The following is a 21,392-nucleotide window of genomic DNA, read 5'->3' as shown; positions in this document are numbered from 1 at the left end:
GCATTTGGGTTCCTTGAGTCACTTAAACGAAACTAATATTTTCGGATTTCTACGCGTTATTTTATTATTTTTAAAGCTACACACCCGACGTTTCGATAACTTTGCAGCAGCCGTGATCACGGACAGACGAGACGTGAATAAAATAAAACGTAGTGATCAGAATATATTAGTTTCATTTAAATGAATACTCGCGAAAGTCTTGGATCTCATTATCTAATCATGTTCAGTCCCCCCGTATGACTTACACGAAGGAATCATTTAAAAAAAAACTCTGGTGTCTTATTTTTTATTTAAAGTGATTATTTTTTCCACCAGTGTTGAAATCATCATCCCTTCGTGTTGGCAGCCATCTTGTATTTATTTATTAAATTTGGATGTTATAGGTGATAATATTATTGGCTTAAAGATTTTAAAGAAACAGATAATACAATAGTTAATTTCTAACAATACGAACCTTTTTCTTAGTTCCTTTAAACCTTTAGTTAGTACACAGTTTAAGAAATAAATTTTTTTTATTGTTTATGGTTTATGAATATTATTCATTATAATTCAAATTAAATCCAGGACTCCAGACACGAGAATAAAACAAAACGATTGTATTGAATCATTTATTTATAAACAAGTCAGAATAATTACAGGGAAAGATCCGATTGGAACATCATAAGGTAACTCTTTCGTACAATTTTCTAAGTTGAATCTTCTTTATATTTTTTTTTATATGACCCTCATCAGTGCAAAGACGCGCACAGTACATTCTGCCAGTGTCAGGTAGAATGGAGGACACACGATCCGGGATTGACTTTTCAATGAAATAAAACTGAACAGTCTCGACTGAATATATATTTTTGACAGTTGCCATTTAGGGTAACCATGAAGTGGCAACTAACAACAGATAACATTAAATACGTTGTATAACAGACACACAGGGTCGTGGTGGCCTAGAGGCTAAAAGCCCGCCTCTCGTGTATGAGGGCGCGGGTTCGAAACCTGGACAGTACCAATGTGATTTATGAGAGACATATGTACTTTCTAAGAGTATTTAGACACCACTGACGGACGGTGAAGGAAGACATCGCGAGGAAACCTGGTCTTATAAATATTAAATTATACTCGACACTGGCAGAATATACTGTGCATGTCTTTGCACGGCTGGAGGCCATAATTAAAAAAAAAACTAGACACATCTAGTAAGGCACTGTTCACATAACATGAGTAATGTAATTATATAATACATTTAATAAAATATGTTAATAAAATGAACGTTAAGAAAATTTCCAACGATTTAAAAATATATACTTAAAACGACATTAATCCGAGTTTTCCTCCATCCCGTGTAGTTAAATAATGTGAAGGAATTGTTTTTGGTTATGTTATACGAAATACTAAATATAAATCATTTAAATAAATAAATCAATTTGAACGCATTTTTTTAACGAGTGTAGAAGCACTGTTGTGTGTAACGACTTTTATTTCATAGTGGCAAGACATAACAAGGACAACTAGTACCACCTTCATGTAACAGATGGCGCTCTTTTTAAAAACATAACCTTCTTAGAATAATGTAACAAAAACGTCAATATTTGTTTCAAATGAGGTCAAGAATGATAAAACAATAATATAATATATACGACACTGTGTCTATTCCGGATCCAGTCAACGAAAACGAAATGCCCAAGAATACTACATGTACAGACTAGAGCTATGTATAAAAAATATATGACCTCTATGATACAATACACAGCTGTAACAGTTATTAGATATCTTAAAAAAACCTATCACCTAGTTAATCATTATTAATATTGTTTTAGTCGACTAAAATGCTACCTGTCGCCACTAATATACGAGTGGGCTACTCGAACCCATAGCACCCTTTGTTACACCTAAAGTATTGCACTAAGACTTACAATTAAAAAAAATATAAAAAATATATGGAATTATTATTGACGCTGAACGTAATGGGCTCTGAAATCGATATATTTGTAGAAAAGCAATCCCGGTAACTGGAATCATGAATTTCCATAGTATAATGTCCTAGGCAGTCTTATTGTTCACTGCACCACCTCGTGCGGCGAGTCCAGCAAGGTGTCGGAAGGCTTGAGCAGTTTCTTGAGGAGGATGAAGATACCTATAACGAGCAGCAGGATGCCGACCGCCTGCAACCAAGTTTATAACATGCATTCATTCATCGGCTGTATGGATTAGAACAAATCATTTGTTTCTGTTGCTTTTTTCTAGAAACTCACTTAAAATGTTCAATTTTTGAACTCCAATAAAAACAAGGACAATGACCCTACAGCTTTGGTGTCATAGATAAAAACTCAGGGGGACAGGTTCTAACACAGAATAGTTTTTTATTGGCCGGCACTTTCGTGTTTGGACCAAAAATGTATGAAATCGCGATGATGTCCTTGGTAACCAACATGCCTGGCTCGGACGTGCATACAGGTGTTCGGGGCTAGTGGCCATGAACCGCAGGAAGGCTGTGTTCGTCTGAGGCACATAAAATCTACTACCGTGATAGTGTATAGTCCAATCGGCACGCCGGAGCGGACGCCCAGCGCGAGCCTCGCGAGGCTGGCGTATTGCTCCGTCATGAACAACTCTTGGCGGAACCAGAACATGGGCACCAGCGTGTCCCGGTCGGGAAGCTGGTTGTTTATACTGGAAACATATATTTACCGTTTGTACGAACTGTTTGAAATTAGTTGAAGATTTTTGGCATCTCCATAAAAATACAGTAAAATTTTTGCTTTTCATTCGTTTTGCAAAAAAATCGTAACTCGATTGTATATTCATATGAAAATTCAGTTTTAGAGTCTAGACTCTAAACTAGTGATCTAGACTGTTGAACTATGGTGTAGACCTACTGAGGTCTAAGACTTTCGCGAATATAATTTTATAATGAAAGTTATATTTTCGGATTACTACGCGTATTTTATTACTTTTAAAACTGCGTACATTCACGTCTCGTCTGTCCGTGATGACGGTTGCTGCACAGTAACCGAAGCGTCGGGAGCATCAGTAAAAATAATGACATAAAACGTAATCCGAAAATATTCGTTTCATTTACATGGTGTAGACCGGCACCGTTTTTTCTTGTCTAATTATTATTATTATTTTAACGGTTACGATCGAGTTACTCACGTGATGGCATCGACGTGTCTCACTAGCAGGTTGATCTGTAGCTGAGCCGCGACAGACAACGGCATGCCGGTGTACATCTCCAAGGACAGCCGGAAGTTCATGTCGCTGGGGAGGAAAGACAGGAAACAGGATGAACTAATCACCGTCACTAACTAATAGGTCCCATGTCTATAGAGAAGGCTTAAGGATGATGATCTAGTAACTAAATATAATTCGCTGTTCTGGTCGCCGGTTCGAATCCCGTTTGTTTGATTTTTCATCTTATATTTCATATCGGAATCTTATTTTAATTTATCGTTAATTTAACAGATTTGTCAAATATTTTGGTGTGGTCAAATAAGCACTATCAGGAGCCTAAAAGGTTAGCAACTTTAAATACGTTATAAAGTATATCCATTAAAAAATACACAACGTCCCTATATCATCCATTGCCAATATTTTTAGGTATTTTCTTTGGTAGCGCTAGGGCGACCCACCATGACACTAATACCGACCAGCTGGAACATTATGAGCAACAAAAAAACAATGAAGGCTGAACAAACTTAAGGTACTACAACGGTAGGCTCGTGTAAACATCCAGAGAGTACCTTCATCATCATAAACGACGGACGCGAATCAGATAGTACAGTTCCTTTAGGAGTATTCTTACATCAAAAATTGGTAGTAAATTGAATTACTTACTCGGTAGCGTTGAGACCCTCGATCTTCTGTAGATAATGAGAATCCATTTGATAGAAGTGCGGTTGTGATACGAAGGCCGGGGCACCGAACCTACACGAAGACACGTTCAGGGCGCCGGGCGGGAGACAGTTGTCGTCGCGGACAACGTCGCAATAGCACGCCTAGAAATAGGAGATTGACAGGGAACTCAGGTGCGCCGAACAGTGAGGAGCTTAGTAAGAAATTTTGTACAATAAAGTGAATATCACTGCACGTAGACTAGAAGTGCAACAATATTTTTAAATCAGATCTGTCTTGGACGAAAACTTACCTCACTTTTTGTTCTTACACGTTCTGAGCAAAGCATCTATACCTGATTGGACTATCAGTATATAACATGCAAATTTCCTGACAGGTTTAGTCGACCTCGCAATATTTAAAGGGAAGCTGGGAAAAAATAAAAATTTGAATGCCTACCTTACTAGGATATCTGTAGCCGTTGTCGAATAATGAATTATTCGCTGCGTACTCGACACCTTGGACGCCCAGGACCTCGACCGGATTGTCGGTTCTCGCGAGATTCATGTACCTGTTGAAAGTATAAAGTTATTTCATGTCAGGAACACTAGCGTTAGCGAAACTAGTGACGGCAAAGATAACAACCGAGTGTCCTGTTTTTTAAGCTGGACTGTAATAAATTTGTTAATTTAAAATCTAGCTTAGTTATAATACAGAATTATTTTATGAATAACCTACGTGCATATATCCGGGGCGAATACTGTGAGCTCCTGCTGTCCAAGTTCAGGGGCCCACAACTCTCCCGTCGATCCTTGGACCACACCGCATTCGTCCCTAAAGTTGGATCGGTCAGAATACTTCCATTTCTCCACGTTACCCAGAGAGGAGAAGTCTTTAGCGCCAGTGTTCATGAGGAATATGCCATCGAATTCCTTTGACCCGTTGCGCTTTAAATTTTTAAATAATCTTTAATATATTTTTTCTACGTTCGTTGCATTTTTATTATCTCAGACTTTGTAAGCATCGTATATATTTTGCCAATCATTAATTTTAATGCTTCCACTAAAGCGAGATGCAACATTTACAATGCTTATTTTTTTGTAATATCACAAATTACTTGCAACCCAACTAACACCAACAAAAGTCTACGTCCATATGCGCGAGCCTGTGTTTGTTAATCGATACATATAATTACCAAACAGCATTAACATTTTTTCTTTGTGGTTTTTTATTCTATTTGCCGGGCGGAAACGAATACAAAGTTGATAGCCACACTAGCCTAGTAATGATTCACTCAGAGCACTCATTCATTCCCTCACACATTTCATAATGCAGCAAGAATAACTAATTTGGGAAAAATATCGAAATTGTATAGAAGGCATTTCACAGACGAATATTTTTGACTTGCATGCATGCTTAGCAACGAACACACGATAATACTATATATACGTAGGTTATTAAATAAAAATGGAAAAGGTTTCACTCGCAGTGTGAAGTGACTTGCACTAAACATACCAGTTAGAGAGCTAACATAAAACATATATACAAACAGTCCCACATAATGTCAGATGTTAAATAAATTGAAAACTATTTAGATAAATCTACCTAAACATTGATTGCCACGTGACGTATATTTTGCACAACACCTAATAGCTCACGAGATGCATTACGTTGGCCTGAATCATGCGTTAGTATAATAACAATGTTGTAATTATTATGAATATCAACAAATAGTATTGGAATAATACTTTGAACTTTAAAAACATCTTTATTTCGTCCATACTATAAAAACTAACTATAAAAAGATTATTAGTCTGTTGGTTACATCGATACGTAATTTAAAAAATGCACATAAGGTACATACGTTACTTGGAACATGTTTTGAAACAAATTAATACTGGCCGCTCCTTTTCGACATCCTTAGCTGAATAGTTTTTTTTTGTTTATATGAAAAAGACGAACTACGATTGGTCGTGCAAGACATTGGAATAGTAGAACGAAGTCGACTTATTAGCTAGGACATGTATAATGTGTATATATATATATATATATATATGTGTGTGTGTGTGTGTGTGTGTGTGTGTGTGTGTATGTGTGTGTGTGTGTGTGTGTGTGTGTGTGTGTATGTATACGTGTGTGTCGGTGTGTGTATGTGCGTGTGTGTGTGTGTGTGTATGTGTATGTTTAATGACTTCCTCTTTCAAATCTGAAGTGTTCAAAAAATAAGGTTATCACGAACAAATACTTAGTGATAAGAAATAATAGTGTTAAAATAATCTAAGTCTACGTTTGATTTAACATTGTGAATTCATGTAATGTATTAAGGAATTTAAAATATATTTCTCTTTTACATTAACATATAATATGTAATATGTAATACGGGCACGATTTAATTATTTTTCTTAAACACATGTTATAAACTCGTGAGCTGTGAACTAGATAATACTAAATCACTTGATTGTATTTCATATGTGACGAGATAAGTGAAAATATTGTAATTTTTTATTATTTTTAATGTTTTTTTTTTACTAAGCGAAGGAGGTTTGTGAAATTTTTTTTTGCTAATTATAAAACCTTTTTATACATTGATTAAGTGCACGCAATTAACCAAGCTGTATAATGTGCAATAAGGCTAAAATATAATAACTTTGGTAGAACAAAAAATAATAAAAAAATATAGGGATCAAAAAAAAGTTCTCTGAAAGTGTTTGTTACATTTTGTGTTCTTCCCATTCAAATTGATTTATTACCGACGCAATTGGATGTCGGGACAAAAAAGACAACTTCTAGATTTATTTCAAATAATAAAAAAATAAATTTTCCTCTGACTGACCTCCAATGAAAAAATACTATAGGACAGACGAAGTAACGTTTAACAGCTAGTTAAATCAAATCAATCGATTTAATGAAACATAATTATACAATCAGCGAAAGTCGGTTAGCGCAATACGCTGTCGTGATTACCGCTGCCCGCACGCCAAATATTAAATATGGCTGCCCGAAGTTTGTATATACACACTCGATACGGAGCGGAGCGGACGGAGCGAAGTCGTGGTGGCCTGGAGGTTAAATGCCCGCCTCTCATACGTGAGGGCGCGGGTTCGAAACCTGGCAAGTACCAATGTGATCTTTTCCGAATCATATGTAAGAGTATTAAGACACCACTGACGGACGGTGAAGGAAAAACATCGTGAGGAAAACTGGTCTTATAATTTCAAATTATACGATTGAAATCTCCAACCCGTCTTAAACAAGCGTGGTGATTAATGCTCTAACTTTCTCCACGTGAGAAGAGGCCTTTGCTCAGCAGTGGGCTCCCATAGGCTGATGATGATGATGATGATGACGGATCGTTTACAGTTTTTCAGTTCACATTACAGTACTAAGGTTACACTGGAGTTAGGTTTACGAGCCGAATAAAAAGACTAACACAGTAGCTATTTCAACCATTTATTAAATTTTCTGTTATCTGTCATCGCTTCAGAATTTAAGCAAAAATAAAATTAACGACAAAAATCGGGGTACCAACAAAATAACTGTCAATATATTATATCCAGATAAAATATAATAAATCCATAAACCGGAAGAAATTATCTATAATAAACGTGTCCCTAAATTAATATATTTGAATAATAACATTCCCATTACAAAAATAAACCGTTGGTTGGTCCATCCGTAACTTAGATTAAAACGAACACACAAACTTACTCGCTACACTACAATATAAGAAGCAGTTTGAATGGTATATCTTTTGTCATTTTAGATGTAAGCGCGCAGTGAACCAACTCCCCACATTTCACTGTATCAATAATGGTCAAAGGTCGGCGAGCACAAAACAATTATTTGTTTCCTTAATAAAAAACGACCCTTGACCCAATAACATATCACAAATACGCCAAGTTCAAAGGTCATACATGATAATGATTCATTTAGCGAGAGATCGTTTTACACTAGTTGCAAACTTTGGAGTAACCTTGTTCCACATATGTGAAGGGATATACTCAGATTGTTACTTATCCTGCTATTCCTATATCAATTACACAAAATATAAGGAATTTTTTATCATATAAATTCTGGTATGTGGTTTTCTCACTATTTGATTACGTCTGACAATGAGCCTTTTATGTTCGTCAACCGATCTGTCAATAATGATAGCTAAATATCCCTTCTACGGATAAAAAGTCTCGCACCCAAAACTAAATTTACCCGAAGCCAATCCCAACCCGAAAATAAATACAAGAACCTACCTCATAAAACCAGCCGAATCTATCGTAGGGTATATTGATGGGTAGATCAGGGAAATGATTTGCAACGTCCAGCACGGGATCCTCTATACCATCGAACAGCCAATTCCTGACCGGTGCTGTCAGGAACATGTTATCATGGAACATTCTCATGAACACATCCACGGGCACCTTCAGTAATGGATGCTGGTTGCGGAGGACGTAGGCCACCGTCTGCGAGGAACGTTTGTAGATTACGAGCTTGAAATGACTATTATACATCACGTGCAATAAGTATGTCTTGGATAAACACTCCTAGAATAACACTTAAAGGAAAACAAAAAACATCCAAATAATCAATTCTTCTGTATCATCAAGGTTGTACTTGGATAATCAGTTGTATTATCTGGTGAAGCGATCGTGGGGTGGGACCACTCACCGCTATAATCGGGTTAATGCTGGTGATGACGTCATCCAGGGTCCCATTCGACATTTCAGGCTCGTAGAACCATGTTCGTTCGTTGTAGAAGGTGACAGTCGCGTTGTCGTTGAATGTGATGTTGACCTGTGATTTATAAACGACATATAAACGAGCTGTCCTGTATTTCAGTTCATAGCTTTGTCTGTTTGTGTGACAGGAGCCACCGGGGTAACAACACTAGTATGCGATTATAAAAATAGAGCTGTTATAAAGAAAAAGTTCAGTTCTCATCGGTTAAATCCGATTGGATGTATGATCTAATTTATATATATATATATATTGGTAAAAAACTAAATGTGTGCTACAACAAGCAGAGTCTATGTTATAAGCTTCGTTATACCGTAAGAGGGTCTTTTTGTGAAATACGTTTCCTAACATTCAGTGCTTTATTTCACATCCAGATATCCTAGATACAATGAATTCACGACTTAAAAAACGATTAAAAATTCTTTAATGAAATCAATATCATTAAGCTCAGAGATAGCGAACGTTTTAAAAGATAATAAAATATTAATTAATCATTCTGCCAATCTGAGATAAATTCCACGATAGCGCCATTTTATCGTAATACCGAGGAAATGAGAATAACTTTCGCATAATTAAATTAAATAAAATCTTTGAAAAAATGTCTTCAAAATGAATCATCAAATTTAAAACTTTGTTGCTTTGACACGCGGCAACCTGATAGAGAGATTGACAAACGACCAACAAGAATTTGTAAATTTCCAGAAGCCCATAAATAATCTGATGAATTATCAAAGGAAAAATTTTTTAATGACAACATTGTGCTATACTGGACAGCTAAAATCGAAATAAAATTAATAGTGTTTGTAATGACTGATAGAACAAATATACCAGACATCTAGCATATGAATAGATCATAACATGAACATGTTATCAAACATCCGCGACGTTTGTGAGGAAGAAGGAAGGAGGCGGATCAACATGGTTCAATTGTAACAACAATCATACGGGTCATGAAACTCTGACCTATGTATTTGCGAGTCAACATATATATTCTGTATTATTTTGAAATATATATGAAAATTATTAAACGTAATCAATAATATTATAAAATCGTTAAATATGTTGATCTTAGAAATTTTCCTCTTTCGATATTTCCAAGAAACCTACCCCATAGTTTTGATTTCCTCGTACAAAATGATTTAGCGTTTATTTAGAATAAAATAAACAAAATAAAAAATTAGACTTGTTGTCCATGTATCTATATAGAATCGAAGGAACACAGAATACAGGTTTCCCAAAGTCGTTTAGGTCCTGCCAAATTAAAGGTCGGCGAACAGGTTTGCATGGAGCATACACAGAAAACAAACCTTGACATAAAATATTACGAAAACATTAAGCAAATAACAAGTAAATGAATCATTTAATCAAATACATTTGTTATTTAGTTAATAATTTTATATATATTTATAAATTTAGTAAAACAAAAATATGCTAAAAGCTAATCTATTGACCAAAAAGGAGAACAGAATTTGATTTCAAGTCAATGTGTGTGTCCCAAAAACCGTCCCAAACTGAATACAAATTCTCAACTTAGAGCAAATGACACAAAGCAACTCTCGAGGACATCTATGAAGAAATTTAAATTCCTGTTTTCTTTGCACTCAATTCTAGACTACGATTTTTAAAATTTAAATACAAATCTATATATGTTCACCTTTTTATGGTACTCTCTAAACACGTATGGTCCGAACTGCTCCACCTGCATCTTCACATTCTTCCCAGCTAGGATGTCATCGACGTTGCTGATGTTGAACATAAAGAACTCCAGGTACATAGGTATGGGTATCTCCTTCCAGATGTTGTAAGAAGTGGAACCAGGTGCCAGCACCATAATCTAGAAGGAAGAGCTCTAGTGTTCTAAGACATCCGAGACAGCAGAAGACATTTAATCATGGGATTTTAAGATGTTAAAATAAGATTCATGGGTTATAAGAGAGACGATTTGTACATACGGTTCCTGTCAGATACGAGTATAGCGACATGTTCAGTAAGTTATGGAAATTTCTGATACATATTATTTGTAATCGAAGTGCCTTCATTCCCTTATAATTAATCTAAAGGAAGCCTTAATTCCATTTCTTAAAATGCAATCGTAATAACGCTTCTATTTCTATGTGCAATAAAGGTTAGCACACAGTAAACAAGCAACTGACATCGAGCACGTTTTATTCAGCAAATCATTTTTATCTTTAACAAACAAACAATACAAGATCGCTGTTATCGAATAACGTGACGAACTAACCGAGACAATAATCAACATGCCATCGGTAAACTGTAGAAGAGTTAATTTTTACTTTACTGTAATCTAGCGCATAGTAAATTACAACAAAGTTATATTTCATGAATTGTCGCAGATAAGGAAACGAGAACAAATACTGTCATTCAATTGTACCAAACTATTATTAACCGCAGTAGCCTTGTAGAGAAAAATATGAATTGCAAACGCTCAATATCACATGACTGATACACACAACCGGACGCTAAACATGTGTTCATAACGAGATACTTTCTGTAAATATGAGTTTAACTTAGTATTCAAAACTTTGAAAATATTGTTTGTGTTAAGATTTATACTGGACATAGAGATTATACATCTGACACATCGACTGGCTAATCTAGATTAATAACAATATCTCAAGCAATATTCTACTTATTATTTAATATTTCTTCATTCGTCCGCTTGACGAAAGCCTTTTTTTTTTGCTAACAAAAACACGTTACAGTTTTTTTAATACGTATTTCATAGTCCCAATTATCACAGACAAGTGAATATGTCAAATACATTTATTTTCTAATTACTTACCTTCTTCAACACTAACATGAATAAAGATGGCCAGAAAACGGCCATGACAGCCCCGGTCACCACCAGGAAGGAGCCGACGCTCATGAGGATGGCACTCTTCTTCTCCATGGACACCATTCTGACTGAAAGAGAGTGACATTGTTACGTCTGGACCACATCGACTTCGTAAATGACTTAATTAATTTTATTTTTTAGTAATAACACGTAAATATTCACTTCAACATGAACGATTAAATATTAAAAAAAAATAAAATAAGAACTTTTTATATAATTCTAGGCAATGAGCGAAGGACAATATTTCACTTGAGACTATATAACAATAAATAAAATTCGTCTAACAAAATAGTTTTAGAATTAGCCACAAAAAGTTTGAGGAAATCTAAAATATAGGTATAATATTTTTAATTCGACGTCGTTCACCTCGGAGGAATGGGGCTTGATTAAAAAAAAATCTTAAGAATTGGAGCAAGGACCAGAGCAATACCAGGGAGGGAATATAAGAAACGAGACAATAACAAAACTATGGCTTAATATGAAATAGGCGGTTATGTAAAATAAAAAGCGCTCAACCTCTGCCAAACTAATATTAAAATTTTATTCTATAATTAATTTAAAAATATTCCATGACATTGATTCGAATTATCAGATAATTCTCTATAATCTCAGATTATAACGATATTTAGGCAACTAATTTAATAATTTTCTACCAACGTATATATGTCACGGCATTTTAACAAATCATAAATTATTTATAACTGTATGTAAAATTTCGGGTTCCAAAGGATGTATGGAATAGCTTGTTTTTGCATAAGACATATGTTATTCTGCGATGAGGACTCGTAGATTATATAACACGATTAAATGTAGGTGGTATTATTAATAAATATTACGCAAGAAATTATGTTTCTGTTCGCTATTATTTACGAAATAGATTATTTAATTTATATATTTGTATAGTTTTTATGAATATTTAATCCCCAATACATTGGATTGTCGTGCTTTTCATTTGATTTGATTTGATCCAAATCTCGAGTAAATTGAAAGCAAAGTGAGCTTTCTTTATGATATAGACGTAATGCTCTGTAAACGTAATGATAACTTAATACCTTGTGGTCACAAACGCTGGAATTGTTGATTTATTTATTACGGGGTGTCCAACGAATAAATACGAATGTAGTACATATTAAAAAATAGGATCAGGATAGCATTAAAACGTCAAAATATGTTATATTTATCATAAGGAAAAGATCGCTGCTAGGCTTTCAATTGTTTTTTACATTGACAGCAACACGGTTTTCTTATTCGTAATATTTAAATAGTGATTATTACTAAACGTGTCATTCCTCTCAAATGAGATACGGGAAATGACAGAAAGTGTTAACTGTAAAAATAATGTAATTATATAATTTTTAAAAAAATCTAAAAGAAGATTTTAGAGTGGGTAATGATTTAAATTAGTAAAAATTTTAAACCGCAAATTTCTGTCGGCGATGCCTGTTCCGTCCATTTTCGTTTGATTTATGACCTACTCATACTTCGGTAGCAATCCGCATTGTTATAGAGAGAAAAGAAGATTTTTTTTGAATTATCTTTAACAGTTGTTTCGCAATTGAAATACACAAAAATCTTAACCCCGCTGTAATGTACGCGGGGTAAATGTTTGCAACTTCAAGGGTAAATGTTAATGTGGAATTAATGTTGAGGATGTTGACTTGCCTCATTTGATCCCTTCTGTTATTTCTTCTATACTATACAGCACTACTTACTCTGTATGATTTTACTTTTAGTGATATTAAAGGGAAAAAAATTATAAAGTTAAAATTTTACTAATTATTAAATAGACTAAGTTCTTAAAACATTTTTAGTCTACATAAACATTTACGTAATTCGAAAAAAAAAATGAAAATATAATATTGTAAGTATTCGCAATTATGCATTCAAAACATACTGTATTTTTTTTGTATGTTTTTACGGCTCTGGATACGAGTCCTTTTGAGCCTAAACGGACGATAAACTATTTGGTGTTACATGTACGAAATTTTGTCAGATTTTTTTTTATTAGGAATTTATCAGACCAAATTATTGATAAATATCTAATCAATAGTGACTTGCTTAAATTTAAGAGTTGCCATGTGTCCAAAGCGCAGTGTCCAGTTCAAAGTCACCAAAAAAGTTATCGATAAATCACTGCATATAATCTAGATACAAATGCCTGAACTGTATAACAAAAAAAATATGACTATTGATGATTAAATATTGAATATTTATATTAACACTTCAAGTCCTTAAGTACCAGAGCAAACAATACGTAAAGAACTAAACTAAATAAGATTTAAATAATTTTCTTTAACGCAAAAAATCTTTACGAACACTTTTATAATTACATAACATTTCAATGTCACCTCGTATTATGAGATCTAAGAGTTTCGCGAGTCATTTAAATAAAAGTAATACCCTTTCGGATTTACTACGCGATTTTTTATTATTTTAAACTACATAATCCTGAATTTAAATGAAACTAGTATTTTTCGGATAAACTACGCGTGATTTATTTTTGTAAAAAACTACATACTCCCGACGTTTCGGTTACTTTTCAGCAACCGTGATCACGGCCAGACGAGACGTCAGGAGTATGTAGTTTTTTACAAAAATAAATCACTCGTAGTTTATCCGAAAAATACTGGTTTCATTTAAATGAATAAAACTCGCGAATATCTTAGATCTCATTACATAATCCTGACGTTTCGGTTACTTTTCAGCAACCGTGATCACTGATCACTGGCAGACGAGATGTGAATGTCTGTCAGTCGGTCCTGTTACATGGAGATGATAAGTAACACAAAGTAACCGAAACGTCGGGATTATGTAGTTTAAAATAGTCAAAATTCGCGTAGTAAATCCGAAAAGGTATTAGTTTTGGTCACCTCGTCTTATTCTTCGTTAAAAAATCAAGATGGCATACTTAGACACCGAAATGAGGTTATATTTTTTTTATATAAATTATGCTGTGCAATAATAATAAGACTGATAACAGCAAAACATTAGTTTTACTGGCTATTGTATTAGTTTTACCGTCACGCAAATCAAGTTCTGACATCTTAAATGTTTATTTTCAACATACAACTATATTTAATAGAAATTTAATATTGAAAAAAGTTGTATTGAGTAATATTTAAGTGTGTTTTAAAAATTGATACCGGTTTGGAAAGAATAATTAAAATAATTTTATGCATACAAAAGATTTTCAGATACAATTTAAGAGTGACGAAAGCACGATTCTAAATCACATTTCATGAATAATAATAGTAATTGATCCCAGAGTTGTCACGGTCAGTTGAAAGTGGAATAAATTTTATTAATTTAACAAAATACCGCTAAAGAAATATATATATTATATAAAGATAGAGACATATTTTTTTTATCCGATTTTATTATTGAAGAAATTCAAACCAACCTTTTAAAGTACAGAGTGTGTGTAATACTTTTGGAGTTTGGACAAAAATTGAGTCCAACAAAACTGAGCTCATAAATAATCTCTACTACAATATCAGTAATAATTTAAAACTGTTTGACTTATAATAAAAATAATATATTAAAGACCCAGTATTAAATAATGTGACCTAACTTTTATTATATATATATTAAAATACTTCTCAAAATTTTTCCATCTTAGTGGACTGCAATCTGTCTCATGAATTTCCGTCGAATAAGTTGTTCCAAACTTTATTCAGTATCTATCAGATTTCTAAGATGTCATAGCATATAAAAAAACTGTTTTATAAATGCAAGGCCATTTATGTTTAGTGAAAAAGTATTTGTGCATAGACAAACAATTTTTTCTCGAATATTTTTTCAATATGCGCTATTGAAAGTTATTAATTGAAGAGCACTCATCAACAATTGTGACAATCAATAAGCAATACTAGGGAATTATGTGCCAATAAAATATACAACTATGTAACAGTTCTCTACCGCAAATAATAGTTATATTTTTTATTTTTATCTTGTGACTTATAATGCGCATGTAATTTCTTTATTATAATAAAAATAATAATTTACTACATAAATGTATTAATATATTAGATGACTGCATTGTTTTTTTTTCTTACAGACATATATATGATTTTTTTTTCATATATTATCATAATCATAAAAAGGTTGACAACCTCTTTAGTATAAGAAAGGATTGTAAAAGCAGTAATCATAGCAGTATTAAAAAAATAATATACTTGTTTATGTAACTAAACTTGCAAAATTTTAGAATTTTTTTTTAATGAATGAAAATTAAGAAATAATATTATTCACTAATAGAGGTTAAAGGAATACTTACGCCTTTGTTTTACTGATTAGTCAGAATTTGTTTATCACGAAAAATAAAATTTAATATCGGAGTTCCCATATATTACATTATATTAAATTGATGCCAAGATTACACGATAGTCAATAATCCCGGCATTCTGCTTTAATTATTTGCGTAAAATTAATTTTATATTTGTAATCACACTCATCCACACAACTAACGACTGCCACCGACCGACTTCTTATGACTATATAATACTTCGTTCTTTTGACAGCTCATTATTTTGTTTAACTTTCGATAATAAATACCTAATATAAATCACAAGTTCCGAAGTCAAGATTATGTCATATCATGACATACATCAAAGTCACTATGATGCAACGTCAATTTGGCACTAGAAACAAAACAGAATAAAATATATTTGATTATTAACATAAAAAATCTTTAATTGGCCCAAAATCTTTCAGTTTTTACAAACAAGCAATGGAAAATTAGAATTTCTCATAAATAATTAAATATGTTGACGTTGGGAAAACATTCTACAGATTCAGTTTGAAGGAAGCCATAGATTCAATAAGAAAACACTATTTTGACGTTTCCTAGATGACATTTGAATTTGAATTCAAAATATATCTCGCCGTTATTTCTGTTGTTCAGTAAACATAAGTGTTATGATATTTTCTCTTTGATTGAAGTTATTTTTCTTAAGTGGTCAACTGGATTTATAAAATGGAGAAAAGTAAGCTTTTACTTTATGTAAAATCAACTTATATTCAAGTCCTCTTCCGTCCAGGCTTATGACAGTAGTTAATAAATAATTCTTGTTTTGATCATGTATACTAATATATATTTATATTATAGCTCCAGCATTTACACTCGAAAATTTCATTGGTAATTGGAATGGGGAGTTTCCTAATCATCCTTTGACCGCGGCTGACTTAAAAAAGCCTCTTGAAGTAATGAAGGCACTGCTTGAAATATTCGATCGCCTCGATATTGACAGGGAAGCTATATTGAAGGTAATGCTAAATCAATTTACTATTGTTATATACTATATTTAATTAAAATATCTAGAAAGCTACTGCATTTCAAAAGCATACTACCAGAATACAAGGAATTAACATAATTATCTCTGTTATAAAACATTTTATTGAATAATTTTAATTATACTGCATAAAAGCCAATGAAAATTTAGACATATATACAAAAAACAAAAGATAATAAAAAAAATAATTCATTAATAAGCTGTCTTCAAACCAATTTCGACACAGCCTCCACCGGAAGAAAGTCGCACGGAGAGCCTGGCATACTACTGGGACTTGCTGCCAGTCATTAACATGACACGTGTCATCAACCACCTCGTGTCCGTAATGCCGCAAGTTGGGGCCACTATAAGCATCATCCACTTACTCCAACCGACGGTCACCACCTCCCATTCCATACTGCTACTGTTATTCAATTTGATGGTATTCAACGAGGAGAGGCTGCGAGATATAGCACCATATGAAGAGGAACTGTTTGCTAAGACTAATCAGGTTTATATGTTTGTATTATTTGTGAACTCCCAATGCAAAAACGACGGGGTGTTATAAGTTTGATGTGTCTGTGAGTGTGTATGTGTCTGTCTGAGGCAACATAGCTCCCAAACGGATGATCCGATTTTAATGATTTTTTTTTTTGTTTGAAAGGTATAGGCAAGTGTTTTTTGCTATGTTTGGTGGAAATCAGTTCAGGTCTACAAGATCATCAGGTCGTTTGTTAGGTGTGATAGGAATGTTAAACACTCAGTTTGCTTGCAAGCATATGTTGGAACTCACTTTTGAAACACTAACCCTTTGTCATAATAATTGTGTACTTTTTTTGGGTCGGGATTTCATTAATTTATCTTGTGTTACCATGTATTTTAAACGTGTTATCTTTCTGTTCGCTTGATTATTATACATACATATTATTATACATACTTAGCTGTGGATACAATCATTTTAATTATTTTCAATAGTTTAAGTTTGCGTTACTCACGTTTCAGGTTAAGCTGTTAGAGGATAAAAAGAATCAACTCCTTATTCTTCTGAATCAGCAGGCAGAAGAGAAGGGGAAGAGATCTGAGAAGCTCGAGAAGGTAGGCTGAGAGTTTACTTATTCATCCAAACAAGTACTTTTAATGTTATTGTTTTTTTTTTTATAATTTTTGCCAAATGATAACATTAATATTTTTAATAAACCTAATTTAAACCGCAAAATTAAATTTAAAAAAAATATTCTTAACACACTAGTCTTAAGTTATAATAGTCTTACCTCAAAGATATGGGTAAGTAGAATATATACTAAAAAAATACTTTTTTATTGCACTTGTGAATTAATCATCAATAATTTTCAATTGTCTTCTATGTTGATTATTATTGTGTAGTAAGTTGAAGATAATAATGAGTTATTTGAGCTAGGGGCTCGAAGTGTGATACAAACCTTAATGTTTTCCACATCGGGTTAATCTCATTGTATTGTTCAAACTTTGCTCTATATTGCTGCTCCATCTCCGTATCTGTAATGAATGTACTTAAATTTTTTCTTATTTTGCTACTTGGTGTTTCTGCATCCCGTTTATATTCATCCCGAGGCTACATTTAAGTTTTTCACTGTGTTATCTAGTAGATTAAAATATTTCAAAAGGGAGAAGTAAAAGTTGCTAATGTGTTTAAGTCTTAAAACATTAATCGCCAATCAATCGTTAGATGTTTCGTCTCTGCCCATGATTCTGATTGCTGTATTTAATCAGAATGACGGAAAATTTTGAAATAATTAAACCACTTAGTATATTAAGAAAGATTCTCGTTATGGGGTATCGATCTCAACTCATTAACGAACAGCCTTTAACTTGTTTTGTCATGCAGTCTGTCATTATACCGGAGTTCTGTTCCTTTCACTCTACCGCATAGTAATTACAGTAAGATTTTTTACATTTCAGTATCTTCATATATTCTAATGTGAAATATATTTTTGTTTTGGTGTTTTTTGTCCAATCAATGTTCAATACAGACGGTGAGAATAAATGGGCTTTTAATTTAAAATAGAAATCGTTTAAATGCAAGATTAAATATATGATGTATGGAATGGCGTCAGTAGACCTAATATTAGTGCAGTTATTCTTCCTATTTTTAACGATATTCTCACACACAATTAAAAAAAAAGGTTTAAGTTAAAATAGGAGCAATATTTAACCATATTCAATGATGTCTAGTTCAATTAATGACTGATCAATGTTATTGTTTACAGTTGGACCAAGACATCAAAATATACGAGGATGAACTCAAACAGGAGAAGGAAGCGTTAGCTGAGGACAAACTGGAATTAGAGATCGCGGAAAATGAGAATCGACGTATACAAACTATTCTAGAACAAAAGAAGACACACAGAGATACTTTACTCGCAGAAGTAGAGAAGAAGAAGGCGTTGAGGGTTTACGACGCAGAGGATATAAAGGCTCAAGCCGAACAAGCTGCTAGGAACGTACAGGACGCTGAGGAGAAACTCAGCAATTTGAAGGCAACGTTGATGCAAAAGGAAAACAGCTTGAAGAACTTACAAGCTATCAAACCCAATCTGGACACGGCCAACAACTTGCTGTACGACATGTCCAAGCTCATGGAGAGTGTGCGGTTAGTAGTGAATATATCATAGCTATGTTATTTGGTTAAATTAACTTTATCGTTCTTTAAAGTCATATCTATTAAAAAAAATATTCCCTTAAATATATGTTGGTACTAAGTTAACCACAGTTTGTAAGTGAGAAACGCACTCTTACTGTAAGACCCGTCTTGAGATGACTGGGATCAGCATTCATCGTTTTGCCTACGCTACCGTTGGATTTACGAATTTTATTTAAAATCATTATATAATTATTATTTTTTGGGACACTTTATAAAAAGCGCGATTTTTGTCAAGGAAGGACGGCTTATCGTCTTGAATGTCTTAACATTTATAAGATTGTGATTTTGTTCATTAATAAAGTATCACAAAGTACAAAACTAGTCCTAAGCTAACCTCTATGAACACTTTTCATATACAATAATAAGTCATAACAACTAAGTAAAGACTTGGGTTCATTCTAGGAACGTACTTCGAAGGCAGCCCTAGTAGATTCGTATCAAATTTGTTTATGAGATAGTAGCTTGGACGGTGGAGGTGAGCGTTTAACGCGCGATAGATAGGGGGCCCTTAACCTACACCTGGGTCGCAAGTCCCAGGCACTGTCGACCCGGCACCCGCACGGTGAATCCATGGAATGCTGAGAAGTTTCCTCTTTGTCATACTTAGCCTTTCCAACCACCTATAAAGAAACATATATATATATCTACAAGAGGCTTAAACAGTTATATCAAATTTGAAGGGAATATGAGGCTGGTGATCTGGAAGCGGACAGCAAAGACGGAGAGCTGGAAGTTCTAAATACAGAGCTGTCAGAGCTGGAGGTACAACTGCAAGAGTTGAAGACAGCAAGAGAGGAGGAGGGAGAGAAGATGAGGGAAAATAATATCAAGAGACAGAGAGAAAAAGAAATACTTATAAGGTAATTAGATTAGTTGAGCTGAAGAAGGTTGTATACTTTTTATACAACTTTATGAATGTCTATAGTCAGAGATATAAAGTTTTTTAACCATCTTTAAATATAGAAAATGGGTTATAAATATAGTAATGCATGTAGATCCATATTAAATGATTGTCCTTCACATGTCAAAATCTAGAAAACAGAAGAGAAAAAGAATAAAAGCAATGTTCAGGTCAACATCCACAGATTAAACTAGCATCAGTAAACAATAACCAGATTTGAGGGTTTCTAGACCAATATATATACAACTTCCAACAACTACTTGTAGTTTAATTTATTATCTATTGCTAGAAATAAGTTTGGGCGGTACTTCTCCTTTGATACTTATCACTCCACAAGTAGTAACAAAATAATGTCAACGGTGAAGCATTGAGGTGAGGGTGAGTTACAATATGTATAGAGGGCGCTGGTTACTGTTATAAGAATTCCCAATTAGTATCAGAATATAATGTTAGGCTTAGAATAATAATATAATTATTATAAATAATTAATATTAACACTATGCATTGAAAGGTAATTGATGGATACATAAAAAAATATGTGTAAAATTTTAATTAGTTGACCTAAGAATTGAGTTGAACTGGTTTTATATAGGACTAGATTTTTCAACTTTAAATTATTGTCTCTAGTAACCTCCATGAGGCGGAAGAGAGAGAGAGGAAGCATCAGGAGCAATCAGTGAGAGCTTCACAGAGAATAGAGGAACTGAAGAAGGCTATACAGAGATATGAACAGGAGAAGACGGAAGGTCTGGAGCACATAGACAGGATAAAGGACGAGTTTACCAATGAGGTAGTATACATTTATACTGATACTGAGGTATTTAGAAGAATATATATATATATATATATAAGAAAATATATATTATTATTTAGTTTATGATCTTATATTTTGGTAAAAAAATTTTTTTTTGTTCAGCTTAAATCAATCGAAGATCTGCTCTTGAAGAAAGCCAAGGAATCCAAAAAGAGAATTGAAGAGAAATTAAAGAATAGAAATGTATAATGCATGTTATTGGTATCGACCACACGCCCCGAGGCCTGTCAGCGGATGCGACAGTCGCCATTGATTTTTGTATTCGGTTAAAACTAAAAATATTCCTACATGTGTATTAATTAAAATCTACTCCTACA

General features: G+C 33.5%; 2 protein-coding genes across 2 annotated transcripts; one reads left to right on the top strand and one right to left on the bottom strand.

The window, feature by feature from the left end:
• Positions 1–594: 594 nt before the first annotated feature.
• On the bottom strand, positions 595–15,963 carry LOC116768710 (protein croquemort-like). Its single transcript, XM_061526863.1, has 11 exons — positions 15,687–15,963; positions 11,357–11,478; positions 10,208–10,387; positions 8,485–8,610; positions 8,070–8,279; positions 4,561–4,769; positions 4,282–4,393; positions 3,826–3,986; positions 3,145–3,249; positions 2,514–2,661; positions 595–2,153 (listed from the first exon to the last, which is right to left on the bottom strand). Exons 2-11 carry the CDS (start codon positions 11,471–11,473, stop codon positions 2,049–2,051), a joined length of 1,473 nt encoding a protein of 490 aa, XP_061382847.1. The 5' UTR covers positions 11,474–11,478; positions 15,687–15,963; the 3' UTR covers positions 595–2,048.
• A 275-nt stretch (positions 15,964–16,238) lies between these two features.
• Positions 16,239–21,392, top strand: LOC116768709 (mRNA export factor GLE1-like). The gene is made up of 8 exons (XM_032659502.2): positions 16,239–16,395; positions 16,518–16,675; positions 16,928–17,191; positions 17,683–17,775; positions 18,927–19,309; positions 20,041–20,220; positions 20,889–21,051; positions 21,178–21,392. The coding sequence occupies exons 1-8, from the start codon at positions 16,386–16,388 to the stop codon at positions 21,262–21,264; spliced, it is 1,338 nt and encodes a 445-aa protein (XP_032515393.1). The 5' UTR covers positions 16,239–16,385; the 3' UTR covers positions 21,265–21,392.

Source organism: Danaus plexippus, chromosome 4, assembly GCF_018135715.1.
Source record: "Danaus plexippus chromosome 4, MEX_DaPlex, whole genome shotgun sequence".
In the NCBI taxonomy this organism is placed as follows: domain Eukaryota; kingdom Metazoa; phylum Arthropoda; class Insecta; order Lepidoptera; family Nymphalidae; genus Danaus; species Danaus plexippus.
This window is presented reverse-complemented; position numbering and strand designations above follow the sequence as displayed.